Raw genomic sequence first — 20,016 nt, forward strand, 5'->3', positions numbered from 1 at the left:
CCCCACAGGGAAAGGCACACCTGCCCAGGTTTCACTCTGCATGTTCCCCTGCAGTTCTCAGCAGTAGATCTTGGGTGATGAGGCAGGTATGGAGCTGGCAAGCTTAGGGTAAGCTCTTTGTTCCCCAAATCCCACCTTTCTTGGCCTCAGCTCTCACCAGCAGACAGCGATAGCTCAGATTCTTCTGGATGAAAAACGCCTTCAAGGGGCATCTGTTTAGTGGCCTGGAGAGATGGAGACTCTTTCCAATTCTGAACCATCTCTCATTATTAAGAATCCACACCCTTTATTGGTACTACCCCAAGGTCATAGCACTTTTGCAAAAGCCTCTGGAGTGGGGGCTCTAGCTCCAATTCTTCTTCCTATTCAATAGGAAGTCTATTTTCTTCTGTGTGGGCCTCATGGGTAAAGAGGGAAGACGCCTATATTCTTATATAACAAGGCTTTCAGCTAAAGTTGAGATTTAGAAGCCTTCCATTTTACAGAGAAGGAAAGTGAGACCTAGAGTGAGTAAGCAACTTCACCCATCTTACACATGCCACAAAGCTAGGACAAGAATCCGTTGGTTCTGACCAAGCCTTAAGTGTGGTCTTTCATCTCCTTGACCTTCCCGTCTCTCCCATTTGGAGAGGAAGTATGTGATAGATTGTTATACTAATGAACCACTCTGCCCCCCATACATGCCCTTGCGGGATCCCCTCTGACAGTGATTCTGGGCTTAGCCATGTGACTGTCTGTGGCCAACAGGATATCAGCAAATGATGCAAGGAGAGGCTTGATAAGCACTTGTGCATTGGGAATTGCCCTCTTGGAACGCTGTCCTCAGATTCTGTGTGAAGTAGCTCAGTCTTGCCTCCTTCCAAATGAAAGACTTCACAGAACCAGAGGCCCAACAGGCCTGGATTAGTCCAGCCCCCAGCTGACGTACCAGCTGAATGCAGCCACATGGGTGAGCCCAGGTAAGATCTGTAGAAAAATTACAAGCCAACACACGGAATCCTGAAAAAATGATTCTTGTTTGGGCCACTAAATTTTGGAGTAGTCTGTTACCCAGCATCAGATAACTGACACAAACTATCTGAATTAAATCCTGGGGTCCTTGACCCTGAAGGCACCAACCATAGGTCAACCCCGTGAACATCTCTTGCCAGTTCCCTTTCCTCACCAGGCTTCTTGTGAAGTTTCCCGAAAGCACGATGATCTCTCACTTGTGCATCTTTGCATATATTTGTCTGCAGCATTCTTTCCCTGTTCTCATGTTCACATCACACTTTAAATATCCTTTCCTCAAAGGTCTTGTCCTGACGCCCAGATAAGATTAGGTTCTTCCTCTTGCAAATCCTCAGTAGCACCTGTGCTTCTTTGTCTACCACTCACACTTTTAATCATGTATTTAATGTCTGCCTGTCCCACAGACTATGAGCTCCACCAAGGGTAGGGAGCATTTGTATTGCTTATTACCTAATTGTTACCTAGCCCTGAGTAGATGCTCCGTAATGATTTTTTTTTTAATTGACAGCAACTGCCTCATTCCCTGCAGTTAATTCCTATGACCCTACGGACTCTTCCTATTCTTTTTTTTTTTTTTTTTTGAGGTGGGTTCTCACTCTGTCACCCAGGCTGTAGTGCAGTGGTGCAATCTTGGCTCCTGCCTCAGCCTCCCGAGTAGCTGGGATTACAGGCGCCCGCCACTACGCCCAGCTAATTTTTGCATTTTTAGTACAGACGGGGTTTCACCATGTTGGTGAATATCCACCCAGGGTCCTGTGGTTCTTAGAGCAGTTATAGTGACTCCAGGCCTCCTTAGTCCCAGAACCTTGTGAGTCAGCTTCATCTGCTTTTCCTAAGTGATTTCCAGACCTGAGCTTACCCAAGGCTGAGAAAAGGGGGCAAGGAAGGACAAGAGGAGCCTAAAGTCAGCAGCGGGGAGGGGCTTATGGCCAACAGAGCACACAGCTCCTGCCTCAGAGTCCAGCGACTGGGTCCTGTCCAGGTTCCTCCCACCTTGAACAAATCAGCCAGCCCTGTGCAAATGGACTCCTTTTCCCAGCTAGTTCCTCTGCCTTCCACTTGCCTCTCCTGGCTGTAGCTGGCCATTGGTACCTGGGAGCAAGCAGGCTCCCTGGCGCCACTTACCCCACCTCTGGCTGGTTTTTCAAGGAGTCCCAATGTGGCTGGGTCGCCCCAAACCTTATCTAGTATACCTTTCCCCCTTTGGATGGGATGCTCCATTTCTCCGCAGCCTCTAACCCGGCTCAACTAATATTTGCCAGTGCCTCCTACTCCAATAGAACGATGGATGTCGATGGTCCAAGAGTTTATGACAGTAATTTTCAAACTTTTTTTTTTTCTAAAGCAGCAGAATCACCCGGGCGCGGTGGCTCACGCCTGTAATCCCAGCACTTTGGGAGGCCGAGGCGGACGGATCACAAAGTCAGGAGATCGAGACCATCCTGGCTAACACGGTGAAACCCCGTCTCCACTAAAAAATACAAAAAATTAGCCAGGCGTGATGGCAGGCGCCTGTAGTCCCAGCTACTCGGGAGGCTGAAGCAGGAGAATGGCGTGAACCCGGGAGGCGGAGCTTGCAGTGAGCCCAGATCGCGCCACTGCACTCCAGCCTGGGCGACAGAGTGAGACTCCGTCTCAAAAATAAATAAATAAAAATAAAAAATTAAGCAGCGGAATCCTTTTCCCCTTTTCCAATTGTATGCAGGATCCTAGTGTACAAGAGAGAAAAAGACAGAGATGTTCTGTTTGAAGGGGAGGTTTGATTTCCTCTGCTTCCCTCCCCTGCCTGTGCTGGCTCTTGAGGCATCTCTTCAGCACCTTTAGCCTCTGCGGAACCCACCTGGAAAACCCATGCTCCACAAGGTATCACAGCAACTATTCGCCACCTGTTTTTCATGGTCAGACAGTAAGTCCTTCCTGTTATTTAACCTTGTCCCACCCACAGGTTACAGTGGCTTGAATCTTCTCTTGCTCTGTCCTCAGTTGAAAATGAAGCTGACCATGGCACCTGTGTCACGCTCAGCACATGGGCTTGTTTATTCAAGCCATTGGGAGATGCTAGAACTCACTTCTTGTCCCACCTGTCAAAACCTCCACAGGCCTTGGAAAAGAGTAAGTGGTAGGGCCAGGCACAGCGACTCACGCCTGTAGTCCCAGCACTTTGGGAGGCTGAGGTGGGCGGATCACTTGAGGTCAGGAGTTTGAGACCATTCTGGCCACATAGTGAAACCCCGTCTCTACCAAAATATATATATAAATTAGCCGGGTGTGGTTGTGCGCGCCCGTAGTCCTAGCTACTTGGCAGGCCGACGCTGGAGAATTGCTTGAACCCAGGAGGTGGAGGTTGCAGGGAGCCGAGATCGCGCCACCGCACTCCAGCCTGGGCAACAGAGTGAGACCCTGTCTCAAGAAAAAAAAAGAAAAAAGGCTAAGTGATGAGATTCACTGACCTTGAAAGACCAAGCAAGAGGACACCCAGCCTACAGTGGGCAGCAGAGAGGGTGGCCCCAGAGTGACAGCAGCTCAGGAAATATGGTGACAGAGGATAAGTTGGCATGGGAGGAGGCAGAGCTTGGCCAGTTTGCTTTGAGGAAAAGGACCTAGGAGTCCCAGCTCCCCCATGTCAGAATCCCCCCAGTTCTGCTGATTTCCTCATTCTCCCCAGCACAGCCCAGCTCTCCTATTTTGGGAAACACCTGGCTATAGTACCCAAGGCTGCGGTACTAAGGATGTCGCATCCTGCCAGGAGAATCTCAGGGCAGCTCCAGAACTCAGAAAATGTTCTGGCTCCTTCCCAGAACTCTCCCCTGCCCAGGCACCTGAAAGAGAAGGCTCCCAGGAGAGACAGAGGTTAGTCATTAGGTATGGGGGCTTCCCTGGGAGGTGTTTCTCTTCCTGGATTTTCTTTTTTTGAGATGGAGTCTTCCCCCTGTCGCCCAGGCTGGAGTGCAGTGGCATGATGTTGGCTCACTGCAACCTCCGCCTCCTGGGTTCAAGCAATTCTCCTGCCTTAGCCTCCTGATTAGCTGGGATTACAGGCACGTGCCACCATGCCCAGCTAATTTTTGTATTTTTGGTAGAGACAGGGTTTCACCACGTTGGCCATGCTGGTCTTGAACTCCTGACCTCAGGTGATCTGCCTGCCTCGGTCTCCCAAAGTGCTGGGATTACAGGTGTGAGCCACTGTGCCTGGCCTCTTTCTGGATTTTCAACTGGAATTTTCTGCCAGCCCTTTATTGGAGAGGCCCAAGAAGGGTTCCTGACCTTCCACCTTAGTGCTTTTAGAGAGAGCACAGTCTTTCTCAATGCCCCCTCACTCCCAGCTAAACTCTTCTTTACTGGTCTGGGGAGTAGAGGAGAGGTTTGGAATGACAGGATGAGGGCTCCAGCAAGGGCTTGTGTGCAACCCGAGGCCCAATCCAGGAAAGCCAGTTGTGGTCGCAGGGACTGGGTAGGCAACTTATGGAGCTGGGGTCTTGCTGGCTTTGTCTAATTTGGAGGGTGGTTCTTTGAGCTCGATGGTTTTCAACCTTTTTATTGTAAAAACTTTTTTAAAAAAATATAACCCAGAAGTCCACTGTATAAAAACAATAAAAGCAAAGTTATCCTCGGAGGCTCAGGAGATTTGGGGTGGGGGGATGGGGATGGCTTGGTGACAGGAAGGGTGGGGATCTAGAGTGTTGACTGCTCCCAGCCTTCTCCCTCACCGCTGAGGTCCCTTTACAGAACCCTGCCAAGCAGGGAAGGAGAGGAAAAAAAGAAAAACCACCTGGTCCTTCTTGGTTTCTGAGACTCTGAGCCCTCATAGTTTTCTACTGCTCTGATCATTTTCTCTTGCTCCCTTGTCTATACCTAATATTCTTTCCCTAATCATTTTTCTCCTTTCCCTCTCTGTTCCCTCAAAGAACAAGTCTATTTTTTAACTTGGCCTCTCTGTGGATGAGTCCTGTCTGCCTGTCCAGTTCTAACTTCTCTCCAGATTCCCACTGTCAGCTGGTGGCTGAATACTTCCACGAGGATGACCCACTAGCATCTCAAAGGCATGTCCCAGATCGTAGAACACAGGAAGGAAAGGCCCTGGTATTTGAACCCCTACTCTGTTCTTAACAGAATCACTTTGGACAAGACACTTAGTCTCTCTGGGTCTCAGTTTCCTTATCCCTGAAATAGGTATGCTAATACCTATCCCTTATAATTAAAGCAGAATAATAAACATAAACTTTGGTAAACTATATTGTGCTTCCTGGCTGGGTGCGGTGGCTCATACCTGTAATCCTAAGACTTTGGGAGGCTGAGGCGGGCGGATCACTTGGTCAGGAGTTTGAAACCAGCCTGGCCAACGTGGTGAAACCCCCATCTCTACTAAAAATACAAAAAAAAAAATAGCTGGGGGTGGTGGCAGGCAACTGTAATCCCAGCTACTTGAGAAGCTGGGGCAGGAGAATCACTTGAACCAGGAGGTGGAGGTTGCAGTGAGCTGAGATCGCGCCACTGCACTCCAGCCTGGGTGACACAGCGAAACTCCATCTCAAAACAAACAAACAAAAAACTATATTGTGCTTCAAAAGCTTTCCCCTGTTGCTTTGTTCCCTGACAAAAAGTCAGAGAGGTTAAATAAAGCCATCATCTCCTCTTCCCTCTCTCTCACCCCATACATCTCATCAAGCGCAGAGAATAACTGGTTAAACGATGGATGAATGCTGATTCCTCCTTTCTACCCTCACTGCCACCATCCTCTTTCAGGCCCCTGTATCCTGAGATCCTTGTTTGCATGTCTAGAGTCATGATGCTAGACTCTCCAAGTCATTCTGCACACTGAAGCTGTTTTCCTGGAACTAAAATTAGACGATATCATCCCTCTTCTCGTATACCTACAAGGATTCCTTACTGTTTGCAGAATAAAACCCAAAGTCCTGTCAGCCCCATAGCATCCCCACCATGCCTTCTGGCTTCTCACCACAGTTCACGCTTTTCTTCATGAAGTGCTCCTCCTCACCACTCTCCATATTGCAAAGCTTTCTCCTCTTTCGAGGCCTTATTCAAATACCTCCTTTTCGGCTGGGCACGGTGGCTCACGCCTATAATCCCAGCACTTTGGGAGGCTGAGGCGGGTGGATCCCTGGGCAACAGAGCGAGACTCCCTCTCAAAAACAAAAACAAAACAAAACAAAACAAAACCCTCCTTTTCCAGCAAGCTGTGCCTAATACCATGTCAGAAGTAGCTGCTTCTCTCTGTGCACTTCCAAGATCCACTATTTCACTATTTGTACCAAATGCATTTGGTTTTGTGTAATATTTAGGTATTATGTCTATGTTTCACATCAGATTGTGAGCTGTCCAAGGGCTAAGACTATGGCATTATTTTTCTCTTCTACACACAGTAGGTAGGTACTCAACAAATATCTGTTAAACTGAATTGACTATCACCAAATTTCACTCCTAACAGTTACCTTATTATCCTATGTTTGGTCAGTGATGCTCATAATATCAAAATGAGATAACATCCTTTTATTTATTTATTTATTTATTTAGAGACAGGGTCTCACTCTGTCACCCAGGCTGGAGTGCAGTGGCGCAATCTCAGCTCACTGCAACCTCCGCCTCACGGGCTCAAGCGATTCTCCTGCCTCAGCCTCCTGAGTAGCTGGGTTTACAGGCATGCACCACCATACCTGGCTAATTTTTGTATTTTTAGTAGAGATGGGGTTTCACCATGTTGGGCAGGCTGGTCTCCAATTCCCAACCTCAGGTGATCCACCCGCCTCGGCCTCACCTGAGTGCTGGGATTACAGGCGTGAGCTGCTGAACCCGGCCCTTTCGTTTAAAAGAATAAAAATACTTTCTGTAAGAGCTACAGTTCTGCATTTACAACTGCCTGTCAACAGTTCTGTTTAGAGGCTTGCAGCTTATGTATTCATTCACTCAGTGTTTTTTAGGTGTATGTTCTGAGCTTGGCATTGTTATAGATTATTATAACACAAAGAGAGGATACTGCAAAATAAATAAATAAAATTAAAAAGACATTGTCCTTAAGAGCTTGAAGTTTTGTTTGTTTGTTTGAGACAGAGTCTCGCTCTGGAGTGCAGTGGTGCAATCTCAGCTCACTGCAACCTCTGCCTCCTGGGTTCAAGCAATTCTCCTGTCTCAGCCTCCCGAGCAGCTGGGATTACAAGTGCCTGCCACCACGCCTGGCTAATTTTTTTTATTTTTAGTAGAGACAGGGTTTCACCGTATTGGTCAGGCTGGTCTTGAACTCCTGGCCTCAGATGATCCTCCTGCCTTAGCCTCCCAAAGTGCTGGGATTACAGGCGTGAGCCACTGCGCCTGGCCAGAGCTTGAAGTTTTATGAGAGAAACAAACACAAAAACAGTTGTAATACATTACAAGTGTAGTAATGGAGATATAAGCAGGTGTAATGGGAGAATGGAAGAGGGATGCTTGTGATAACTTCTTCTTCCCCAAGACAAATGGCACAGTAGGAAGAACAAGGATGAAACAGGTCTTAACTTACTGGCCTTCTACCTGGCCAGTGGTTTAACCTTTCAACCCCATTTCTTCTGCCAGACACTGTGAGTGATAAAGACCTTTTTTTTTTTTCTTTTTTGGAGACAGGGTCTCTGTCATCCTCTGACAAGCTGGAGATTGCAGTGGTGCAATCACAGCTCACTGAAGTAAAGACCTTTTATATATTGCAGGAATTGCTGTAAGGGACAAACTAATAGGAGGCTAAGGTGGAAGTATCACTTGAGCCCAGAAGTTGGAGACCAGCCTGGGCAACATAGTGAGACAATTTGAAAAAATCAGCTGGGCCTGGTGACATGTGCCTGTAGTCCAAGTTACTCAGGAGCCTGAGGCAGGAGGATCACTTCAGCCCAGGAGCTATGATTGTGCCCCTGTACTCCAGCCTGGGCAACAGAGAGAGACCCTGTAATTAATAAACAAACAAATAAATTTGTATACAAGTACTATAAGCCATCCCCTCCTGCCACCTTTCCTATTCCCACAGTCTTGTTATCCTCCAGTTCACCCCAGATCAGAATCTCAAAACCATCTTTGATGCCCTCTTCCTTTCCCTTCACGCCAACGTCACCAAATCCTTCCCACCTGCCCTGGCACGTTCTCTGCATCCTGCCCTTCCTTTCTCTTTCCATCTTATTGCAGCCTCATGCCCTCCTTGTCATAGAGGGCCTCACACCTGGACTGTTGTGACAGCCCCCTGTGCCTGTGTCTTTCAGTCCTACTCTTTTTATTTTTATTTATTTTTTGAGATGGAGTCTTGCTCTGTCACCCAGGCTGGAGTGCAGTGGCGCAATCTCAGCTCACTGCAACCTCTGCCTCCCGGGTTCAAGAGATTCTTCTGCCTCTGCCTCCCGAGTAGCTGGAACTACTGGCATGCGCCACCACACCCAGCTAATTTTTGTATTTTTAGTAGAGATGGGGTTTCACCATATTGGCCAGGTTGGTCTCGAACTCCTGACCTTGTGATCCACCTGCCTTGGCCTCCCAAAGTGCTGGGATTACAGGCGTGAGCCACCACACACAGCCCGCACTCTTTTTAAAATTCAGATGTCTCTTCCTGAAAGATTGCTTTCTTCATGTCATTCCCCTGCCCCAATAAATTCAGATTTTCCCTTATATCTGAAGGCCAAAGTCCAAACCTTATAGTCTCACATTTAAGCTTTATGGCTATTTGGCTCTATTTTATTTACCCAAACTTATCTGGTCTTAGCGTAAACCTGTAATATTAACAGGACTGGCTCTCTATTGTCTCCTAAACAACCATGCTTAAGCCCTAACATCCATAACTCATCCTCTCATTCACTGTGGCCTCTCCCAGTTTTAAGGGGGTAGGGTGGGAAGGAGCAGACATGGACATACGTGTAACGTGCAATTACAGTACAGTGGGATAGTATGGTGCCATCTGCCCCCTGGGAATAGACTGCCACTCCTGTCCATCCTTCAAGACCATGCTCAGAGCACATGTCCCTGGTGTGGCTTTCCTGGATGAGTTTATCACTTTCTGAACACCTGTGGCACTCACTCTCTGCACTCCTATAAATACATTATTCTCTTTTCTTTTTTTTTTTTTTTGAGACAGAGTCTCGCTCTGTCACCCAGGCTGGAGTGCAGTGGCGTGATCTCGGCTCACTGCAACTTCTGTCTCCTGGGTTCAAGCAATTCTCCTACCTCAGCCTCCCGAGTAGCTGGGATTATAGGCGCCTGCCACCATGCCCAGTTAATTTTTGCATTTTTCGTAGAGATGGGGTTTCACCACGTTGGCCAGGCTGGTCGCGAACTCCTGACCTCAGGTGATCCGCCGGCCTCAGCCTCCCAAAGTGTTGGGATTACAGGCGTGAGCCACCGCGTCCAGCCATAAATGGTTCTCAAATTTGAGGCACAAACTACGGGGCCCCACTGTCAGAGATCCTGTCTCTAGAGGTCAGGGATGGGGCCAGGGAATTTACATTTTTAGCTGACTCCAGTGAGGGTTTGCAGACCTCGCTTTGAGTATATCTGCGTGGATGACCTTGTACTCGTCACTTCTGCCCTTCCACTTCTACTGTAACTCTATGTGGGCAGAAAACATGTCTTCTTGTCTCTTTGTGGATCAGCCCCCAAGCACCAGCAATTAATTGCCTAGCACAGAGAAAGTGCTCCCCAAATTTTACTTTTTCTTGTTCAGAATACAATGCCATCCAAGTTCTCATCTGGCACTTACAACAGCCGCGCCAGGTAGGAAGAAAGGGCGTCCTTCTTACAGACAGATGGGGAGAGAGTCCAAGCCACCAGAGAGCAGAGACTGGCTGATGCAGGCTTAGTTAGAAATCATAGTGCAAGCCACACAGTTGCTTTAGTTGTGGGCTCCCTGGCACTAGCTTCCTGGACTGGTGTTGAACTTTAAGCCCACTTTCCTCTTCTAGAAAGGAACAAGGAAGGAACTGACATTTATTGAGCAATTACTCTCTGCTAAGTACTGGGCTGCAGGATGTATGCATTATTTCAGGGGATCAGGGAAGTACAGTAATGGATACCCCAGTTTTTGTTTTTGTTTTTATTTTTTCTGAGACGGAGTTTTGCTCTTGTTGCCCAGGCTGGAGGGCAATGGTGCGATCTTGTCTCACTGTAACCTCCGCCTCCCAGGTTCAAGCGATTCTCCTGCCTCAGCCTCCTGAGTAGCTGGGATTACAGGTGCATGCCACCAGGCCCGGCAAATTATTTTTGTATTTTTAGTAGAAACGGGGTTTTGCTATGTTGGCCAAGCTGGTCTCGAACTCCTGACCTCAGGTAATCTGCCCACCTTGGCCTCCCAAAGTGCTGGGATTACAGGATACCCCAGTTTTATACATGTAAAACGTGGAGGCCCAGGACATCCGAGTTTTTATGCCTCATTGCATAGAATAGAAGAGGCAGAACAGGCCAGACAAGGATAAAGTGACTTCATATTTGTTGGAGGTCAGTTTTGTATGCAGGTGCATTGTTCTGGGTGAAAGCGCCTAGAACAATTAACCCTCACAACTTAATCCTCACAATTACCTTGCAAAGGAGGTCTCATTTCCTACTCATTTTAAAGATATGACAGTAGTTTCAGAGAGGTTATGCAATTTGCCCAAGGCCACACAGCTGAGAAGAGGAAAAGCTGTGGGTGGTAGAGCTGGGATTCGTGGACTGTCTGACCTCAAAGCTTGTGTGGATTCTGCAGCCCCGTCCTGCATCGTGCCATGGGGTCCATGCACAGTGTGCACAGCACGTCAGTCGCAGAAACAGGAGTGGGTCCCAGGTCTCTGCATACCTGCTGCTCCCTGACGATATCATCTAGCGTTCTGTTTGCTCAGGGCCTGGATTTGGCTTTTGTCCTGCCCTCCCAACTTCCCACTGGAGACTACTTCTGGGGAAGTTATGGTGCACAGGAAAGAGGATGAGAAAGTGGGGAAGACCAGGCTTTCGACTAGCTGAGAGGTAGGGCTGGGGAGCACGCACCTAGGAAGGCTGGCTTCTGTAAAGTAATTGGGAGGTGGGGGTTTGTGTTTCTCCCAGATCCAGCTGTCTGAGAAGTTCAGGAAAGTGTGGCTGTCCCCTCCACCCACCCCAAACACACTCCCACCTTCACAGACCCTCCCAAGGACAGACTTCCCAGACACAGATCCGGAGGTGGCTCACAGATGTGCAGGATCAGATTCAAGGTGACACGCACCAGCATACACAGAACCACAGGGCTGCCCGGGCCCGGACTCCCCCACAGAGGCGGCAGATGCACAGAGAGGTCAGCCACAGCACCCCACATGGAGGGCTGCTCACCCACAGAGGTGCAGAGGGTGCCACCTCCACCAGCCACCTTGAAGGTACCTTGGAGATTGTCAGGAAGGATGCGGAGGGCATACAGTGTTTTCTCTGTAACTCCCCTCTCCCCCGCCATGGAAGGAGTCCCACTCTTAAAAGGGAGCTCTGGCTCCTTTCCTACCATTTGTCCTTTCCCCAGGCTCAGTTCAGTTCCCCTCTGGCCTGGGGAGGTGTGGGGTGGGGGAGGGGCTGGAGTGTAGACCGCGAGAGGGAGAAGGGGAGGAGGAGGGGACGGCAGGAGCCTGTCCAGGGCTTCCGGGCTGAGTGCAGTCAGGGGGGCCTCGACAACCTCACTTTGCCGTACCAGTGGCAGCCCAGATGGTGGGAGCAAGGTGCTTATTCAACTGCTGCCAGGATTCCTTGGTCCTGGAGGTACTGGGAACAATGGTGGGAATCAGAGGAGGAGACAAGGTTGGGTGGCCAACCTCTAGAGTGGTGGGATTTGGGAGACTCGGACTGGGCCACTGTCAGAGGGGGCTGACACCTGTTATAGTGCCCCTGTGGCGGACCCTTCCTCCAGGTCAGGGTCCCCAGCTGATGTGTCTGTCTTGCCTCAAATCCTTCCAGAGGGCGTATGTGTCAGATGAGGAGCAAGGGGAACTAGGCAGCCAGGGGAGACGAGGAGGGAAAGGGGAGCTTGGGAACACGTCTGCCAACAACCACGTGACCCCCGGGGAATGGCTGGGGAGGGGTCCCTCCTGCTGTCCCCACCAGCCCATTTGAGCAGGGGCTAGCTTGAGGCATCCCCATCCTGTCTCCCCTCTGCTCATGCAGGCGGAGGGCTAAGGGCTGGCCTGACCACCTTACCGTCTGCGGGGGGCTGCCCACGGTCATCTCCACGTAGTAGCCCTGCCCCGACTTGCCCCTCAGGTTGTCCACCATCTCCACAAAGCTGCCCCTCCGGCCGGGCTCCTCGGGCTCTTCGTCGGTCTCCCGGGGCAGCCGCAGCCCCAGGGGGGCGCCCCCCAGGCCGCTGCGCAGGGGCAGCCGGATGCCGTGCTGGGTGCCGTGGGCAGGCAGCACTCCCGCGCCCATCCACAGCAGGAGCCAGGGCAGGGCTTGGGCCATGGTGGGCCCCGGCCTTCGGGCCCTCTGGGCTCGCACTGGCCCACGTCCGTCCCTGGCGCCTGCCCCCAAGTCTGGGTGGTGCTGGTGGCTTCTCAGGAGAGGGAGCTTGGGGGCATCAGGACGCCAGGGCCTGCAGGGCCCTGGGCCAGCCCCCGGGTCCGGGCTGTGGAGAGCGGTCAGGGGAGATCCGCAGAGCACGGGAGCAGGGGAGAGGCTGGGATCCGGAGCCCGCTACATCGGCACGGCGGCGGCCAGCCTGGGCAGCGGGCGCGGGCTCCCGGCGGGGCTGGGAGGGGCGGGCATGGCGGGCCGGTGGCGGCTTCCCTGGTCCCCCCGGCGGGCGGCGGCGCGGGCAGGGGCAAGGGCTCCGGGCTCCTGCGGCTGCGTTGGCTGCTCAGGCCACCATAATCCAGCTCGCGGCTCGCAGCTACCGGGCGGGCTGGGGAGGCGGAAAGACTTGTGGCGGCGGCTGTCAAAGCCAAAGGGTTTTCGCTTTTCCCTGGGATCGCTGGGAAGTGTAGTCTTCCCATGGCAGGCAATCCGGCTTCCGGGCCTGGAGAGGGGTCTGGGATGCCCTCTGCCGAGGTGGAGTCCGCCCTGCAAGGCCCTGGCGGGAAGGGCCAGACGGATGGAGAGGGGCACACCTCCCGTCTGTCTTTTTTTCAGCATGGAAGGAGCACCCACTGTATGCCAGGCACACTGCCAGGCGCTGGAGATACAGAGAGAAATAAGCGGTGATTCTACACGGGACAGTTAAGTGATTCCTGCCGCCGTGGGGTTTCACACTATACGATGTGGCATTAAGGAGTAGGGATTTGGAGGGACATCTAGGGGATCTGGGAAGACTCAGTGGGAGAAGGTGGTATTTAATTTGAGCGTTTAAAAATGGGTAGGATTTTCACGAGCAGAGATTGAGGGAGCAGGATGAAAGGGGATGGAAGAGTTTTTCCAGGCTGCAAACCAGCGGAGGAGGGTCCAAAAGGGGAAAGTGCAGTTGTCTTATTTTCTCCTGCGCCTGCGATCTGCGGGCAGGTAAGAGCCAGTGGGTCTTCTCCCATCTGAACCTGTTTGTGCCTTTGAGGCTCTACTTGCCTTGAATCCTTATGACCCCTCTGATTTTCTGCACCATCAGCCAGACTGAGGAGAAATGGCTGTTGATAGCTTTAAAGTGTTAACACTCTGAAAAGTATCTCTATATTAACTGGTAAGAGTTTAAAGCCTTGAACCAAAAGCGTTAGAGTTCTAATAGCTTAAAGGAGAAAAGCCGGTATGGTTTTAACAATATATTGTTTATCAAATGTGGAAAGCCATTGATAAAATTCAGCAGTTACTCTGATTTAATTTTTTTTTTAAATGAAAGGGAATCTTCTTTTTTCTTTTGAAAAGGAGACTCGCTCTGTCACCCAGGCTGGAGTGCAGTGGCATGGTCTCAAGTCTGCAACCTCCGCCTCCCGGGTTCAAGCAGTTCTCATGCCTCAGCCTCTGAGTAGCTGGGATTACGAGCATGCGCCACCACACCCAGCTAATTTTTGTATTTTTAGTAGAGATGGGATTTCACCATGTTGGCCAGGCTGGTCTCGAACTCCTGGCCTCAAGTGATCCGCCCACGTCGGCCTCCCAAAATGCTGGGATTATAGGCATGGACCACTGTACCCAGCCAGGAAGCTTTTTAAACAAGATAACGACAACAACAACAAAAGTAGTAATAACAGGCTAAGTTACTCCCATTAAAGGCAGGCTTTGGAAAGGAAAGATCATTATCTCTACTCTTTTTTTTTTTTTTTTTTTTTTTTGAGAGGGCGTCTCGCTTTGTCGCCCAGGCTGGAGTGCAGTGGTGGGATCTCAGCTCACTGCAAGCTCCACCTCCCGGGTTCAGGCTATTCTCCTGCCTCAGCCTCCCGAGTAGCTGGGACTACAGGCGCCTGCAACCACGCCCCGCTAATTTTTTGTATTTTTAGTAGAGACGGGGTTTCACCGTGTTAGCCAAGATGGTCTCGATCTCCTGACCTCGTGATCCTCCCGCCTCGGCCTCGCAAAGTGCTGGGATTACAGGAGTGAGCCACTGCGCCCGGCTGATCATTATCTCTACTCTTATCCTACACGGTTCAGACCAGTCTGATTGACTCAAAAGACAAGAAAATGGAAAAAGTGTTATATATGTTGGAAAGCAAAGGAATCATTAGTTGCAGATTATATGATATGGATAGAAAACCCTAATCAATAAGATCATTAGACACAAGTTAAAAAAATCGAAATCAAAATAGAGAAATGTATCTATGGGAATTGTAGATATGATAGAGATGGCATTCATATTAGAGGAAAATGGATGCATTATTCAAAAACTGTTGTTGGGACGTCTGGCAGCCCATTTGGAAGGAAAAAAAACCAAATCCAATTTCATTCATCTGAAAATAAACTCCAGATAGATTAAAGAATTTAACACTAAAATAAAACTACAGGAAAAATAGAATATTTTCATGATCTTATATTGAAGAAGACCTCCCTAACAAACCCTAGAAGGTAAACAAACCCAAAAACTGGATGGATTTGATGACTTAAATATTTAAAACTTCTGTAGAATCAGAAGTATTCCAATACCACCAGTGTTCTAATTCTGGTTCAATTAGTACCTGGGAGAGCCCACTCTGGTTACTTACTTTTCAAGTCCTTTTTTTTTTTTGAAATAGTCTCGCTTTATCACCCAGGCTGGAGTGCAGTGGCTTCATCTCAGCTCACTGCAACCTCCTCCTCCTGGGTTCAAGCGATTCTTGTGCCTCAGCCTCCTGAGTAGCTGGGATTACAAGCGCCCACCACCATGCCTGGCTAATTTTTTTTTTTTTTTTTTGAGACGGAGTCTCCCTCTGTCACCCAGGCTGGAATGCAGTGGCATGATCTCAGCTCACTGAAACCTCTGCCTCCTCAAGCGATTCTCCTGCCTCAGCCTCCCAAGTAGCTGGGACTACGGGCACGCGCCAGCACGCCCAGCTAATTTTTGTATTTTTAGTAGAGACGGGAATTCACCATGTTAGCCAGGCTGGTCTCTTAATTCCTTACCTCAAGTTATCTGCCTGCCTCAGCCTCCCAAAGTGATGAGATTACAGGCGTGAGCCAACTTGCCTGGCCCCTTTTTGAGACTTGATTTTATCGTTTGTAAAATGGAGATAATGACATTAATAGTTCAAACCTCAAAAGGTAAGAATTCGATGAGACAATCCATGTAAAGCATTTAGAATGGTGTCCAGCATATTGTAAGTGCTCAATAAAGGTCAGCTATTAGGATTATTACTGTTGCAACTACTGAGAAAACTGACATTTACAAAGTTAAAAGATCAGTCACAGATTAAGAAACAACATTTATCACACAATAGAGACAAAGGGCTAATGTTTATAATGTGCAAAGAGCTTCTACAAATCAATATAAATCCCAAACAACCTGATAGAAAAATGAACAAAGGGTAAGGGGAAAGAGTGAGGAAAAACAACAACAAAAAACAAAAAAGAAAAGAAAAAGAAAAATGAACAAAGAATGTGAACAGTTAATTCATAGAAGAAATTCAAATGGATGATAAACATAAAAAACCTTGAAAAAAGCTTAACTTCGTTAATAGTTGAAAGAACACAAAGTAAAACAGTAGATTCTTTGTTCCTTTTTCTTTCTTTCGTCTCCTCTCAGATTGGTAACATTTGGTATTGGTGAAGGTATTGTTTGGACTGTAAATTATTCCATTTTTGGAGAGTAATTTGCAATGCCTATTAATATGTTAAAAATGCAAACTCTTTGGGCAATGGCATTTCTAGGACCCTTTCCAACAAAAACAACAATATTTCAGCAGTGTGTACTATGGCAAAACCTTGGATTCAAAACAAATGAAGCTGGGTGTGATAGTTCACGCCTGTAATCCAAGCCACTTGGGAGTCTGAGGTGGGAGGATCGCTTGTGGCCAGGAGTTCAAGACCAGCCTGGAGACAGAGCAAGACCCCATCTCTTTAAGCAAAACCAAAAATAATCAAGCCTGTAATCCTAGCACTTTGGGAGGCCGAGGTGGGTGGATCACCTGAGGTCAGGAGTTTGAGACCAGCCTGGCCAACATGGTGAAATCCTGTCTCTACTAAAAATACAAAAAAATTAGCCAGGCATGCTGGTGGGTGCCCATAATCACAGCTACTTGGGAGGCTGAGGCAGGAGAATCGCTTGAACCCGGGAGGTGGAGGTTGCAGTGAGCCGAGATTGCACCACTGCACTCCAGCCTGGGTGACAGAGCAAGACTGTCTCAAAAAAAAAAAAAAAATTAGCTGGGTGTGATGGCACATGCCTGTAATCCCAGCTACTTGGGAGGTTGAGGCAGGAGAATCGCTTGAACCTGGGAGATAGAGGTTGCAGTGAGCCGAGATTGCGCCACTGCCCTCCAGTCGGGTGACAGTGAGAATCGGTCTCAAAAAAAAAAAAAATAGGGAATAAGACATTTGTTCAATGAAATCCTAAGTAACCATTAAAAACAATGGGATAGCTTCTTACAAACTGGCCTTCCAGGCTGGAGTGCAGTGGCACAGTCTTGGCTCACTAAAACCTCCACCTCCCAGGTTCAAGCAATTCTCTGCCTCAGCCTCCTGAGTAGCTGGGATTACAGGCGTGTGCCACCATGTCTGGCTAATTTTTGTATTTTTAGTAGAGATGGGGTTTTGCCATGTTGGCCAGCCTGGCTAATTTTTGTGTTTTTAGTAGAGATGGGGTTTCACCACGTTGGCCAGACTGGTCTCGAACTCCTGACCTCGTGATCCACCTGCCTCGGCCTCCCAAAGTGCTGGGATTACAGGTGTGAGCCACCGCGCCCGGCCTGTTTATGACAAGTTAAAGAAAGAGCATGTCAGGGGCCTGATGTGGTGGCTCACGCCTGGAATCCCAGCACTTTGGGAGGCCAAGGCGCGTGAATCAGGAGTTCAGGGCCAACCTGGCCAAGATGGTGAAACCCTGTCTCTACTAAAAATACAAAAATTAGCTGGGCGTGGTGGCGGATGCCTGGAATCCCAGTTACTCGGGAGGCTGAGGCAGAGAATTGTTTGAACCCAGGAGGCGGAGGTTGCAGTGAGCCAAGATCATGCCAATGCACTGTAGCCTGGGTGACAGAGTGAGACTACGTATCAAAAAAAAAAAAAAAAAAAAAAAAAAGCACATGTTAGAACAATAACATTATGATCTCATTTCTGTAAAAATTAAAAAGAATGGGCTGTGCATATATGCATAAATATGTAGGTATATGCATTTACATCTGCATAAGCATAAAAAAATCTGGAAGATAGCACCCACAGTGTCAACAGTGGTTTCCTTTGAAGTGTAGGGTTTAATTTCTTCCTTAGTTTGCTCATTCATTCATTCAGTAAATATAGACCTGAGTGCCTACTACACGCTAAGCACTATTTTAGGCACTGAGGATACAATGATATGTAAAATCCCTGTCCTCATGGAGCTTACACTCTAATGCAGGAAGACAGACAGTAAAGAAATAAAATTATAGTATCTTGGATGGTGATATGTGCTATAGAGAAAAATAAAGTAGAGAAAGGAGATGGGAGGGCGGTTTGCAGTTTCAAATAAAGTGGATTGAAAGGGTAGAGGGAACATTTTATATCTTTGTATCCTTAAATAATTGGTAGGATTATCAAGTGTTTTCCTTTCTTATCATGTGAGTAGTTTTCTGTATAGCCCAAATAAACAGTATAAAAAAGAGAATAAAAAGTTATTTTTTTCCCAGAATTAAAATGCTTGTTTATTTATTTGTATTTAGAGGTGGGGTCTTGCTCTGTCACTCAGGCTGCAGTGCAGTGGCATGATCATGGCTCACTACAGCCTTGACCTCCTGTGCTCAAGTGACCCTTCCACGTCAGCCTCTGTAGATGAGACTACAGGTACACACCATCAAGCCTGGTTAAATTTTTGGGTTTTTTTTTTAAGAGATTGGGTCTCACTATATTGCCCAGGCTGGTCTTGAACTCCAGGCCTCAAAGGATCTTCCTGCCCCAGCCTCTCAAAGTGTTGGGATTACAGATGTGAGCCATTGCTCTCGGCTGTTACTGTTTTTTGATTAACATTTAATTGTACATGTTTATGGAGTACAATTTGATATTTTGATACATATATATGTTGCATAATGATCACATCAGGATATTTAGCATGACCACCACTTTATTTATTTATTTATTTATTTATTTCTGAGGTGGAGTCTTGCTCTGTTGCCCAGGTTGGAGTACAGTGGCGTGATCTTGGCTCACTACAACCTCCACCTCCCAGGTTCAAGGGATTCTCCGGCCTCAGCCTCCTGAGTAGCTGGGACTACAGGCGTGTACCACCATGCCCGGCTAATTTTTTGTATTTTTAGTAGAGATGGGGTTTCACCATGTTAGCCAGGATGGTCTCGATCTCCTGACCTCATGATCCGCCCGCCTCGACCTCCCAAATGCTGGATTTATAGGCGTAAGCCACCGCGCCCGGCCCACATTATGCATTTATAATTTCTTTGTGGTAAGGACATTCAAAAGTCTCTCTTCTAGCTATTTTGAAATATACCGTATCAGTGTTACTGTTAACCATTGTCACCCTACTGTGCAATAGGATACCGGAATTTATTCCTCCTTTTCCTTTTTCTTTTTTTTTGAGACAGAGTTTTACTCTTGTTGCCCAAGCTGGAGTGCATGGCACGATCTTGGCTCACTGCAACCTCTGCCTCCCGGGTTCAAGTGATTCTCCTGCTTCAGCCTCCCAAGTAGCTGAGATTATAGGCATGTGTCACCACGCCTGGCATATTTTGTGTGTGTTTATATATATATGTATATAGATAGATTTTTTTTTTTTTTTTTTGGAGATGGAGTCTTTTCTGTCACCCAGGCTGGAGTGCAGTGGCGCAATCTCGGCTCACTGCAACCTGCACCTCCCAGGTTCAAGCAATTCTCCTGTTTCAGCCTCCTAAGTAGCTGGGACTACAGGCTCACGCCACCATGCCCAGCTAATTATTTGTATTTTAGTAGAGACGGGGTTTCACTGTGTTGCCCAGGCTGGTCTCGAACTCCTGAGCTCAGGCAATCTGCCTACCTCAGCCTCCCGAAGTGCTAGGATTACAGGTGTGAGCCACCGCATCTGGCCTAATTTTGTATTTTTAGTAGAGACGGGGTTTCTCCATGTTGGCCAGGCTGGTCTTGAACTCCTGACCTCAAGTGATCCACTCACCTCCACCTCCCAAAGTGCTGGGATTACAGGTATGAGCCACCGTGCCCGGCCTATTCCTTCTAATAGTAACTTTATACTCATTGACCAACCATTTCCCATCTTCTGCTCTCTTTTCCTCAATCTGGTAACCACTGTTCTACTCTCTATGAGATCAACTTTTTTTTTTTTTTTTAATTCCACATGACTGAGATCATGCGGTATTTGTCTTTCTGTGCCTAGCTTATTTCACTTAACACCGTGTCCTCCAGGTTCATTCATGTTGTTGCAAATGGTAGGATTCCATTTTTTTTTTTATGGCTGAATGTTATATCATTGTGTATATATACCACATTTTCTTTTTCCATTCATCTGTTGTTGGACAGCTGGGTTCATTGCATATC

General features: G+C 48.2%; 2 protein-coding genes across 4 annotated transcripts in view; one reads left to right on the forward strand and one right to left on the reverse strand.

The window, feature by feature from the left end:
- The window catches only part of BACE1 (beta-secretase 1), a 30,562-nt gene extending 17,659 nt beyond the window's left edge, over positions 1–12,903 (reverse strand). Inside the window, exon 1 of one of the 2 annotated variants that reach the window (XM_003820071.7) lies at positions 12,157–12,903. In XM_003820071.7, the coding sequence (XP_003820119.4) occupies positions 12,157–12,417 (261 nt within the window). In that variant the 5' untranslated portion in view covers positions 12,418–12,903. The remainder of the gene's footprint in view (positions 1–12,156) is intronic. The other variant, XM_003820072.7, reaches the window with a different exon arrangement.
- A 56-nt stretch (positions 12,904–12,959) lies between these two features.
- The window catches only part of CEP164 (centrosomal protein 164), a 98,243-nt gene continuing 91,186 nt past the window's right edge, over positions 12,960–20,016 (forward strand). Inside the window, exon 1 of one of the 2 annotated variants that reach the window (XM_055094880.2) lies at positions 12,960–18,934. The gene's annotated coding sequence lies outside the window, so the exon portion shown is untranslated. The remainder of the gene's footprint in view (positions 18,935–20,016) is intronic. The other variant, XM_055094879.2, reaches the window with a different exon arrangement.

Source organism: Pan paniscus, chromosome 9, assembly GCF_029289425.2.
Source record: "Pan paniscus chromosome 9, NHGRI_mPanPan1-v2.0_pri, whole genome shotgun sequence".
Lineage (NCBI taxonomy): Eukaryota > Metazoa > Chordata > Mammalia > Primates > Hominidae > Pan > Pan paniscus.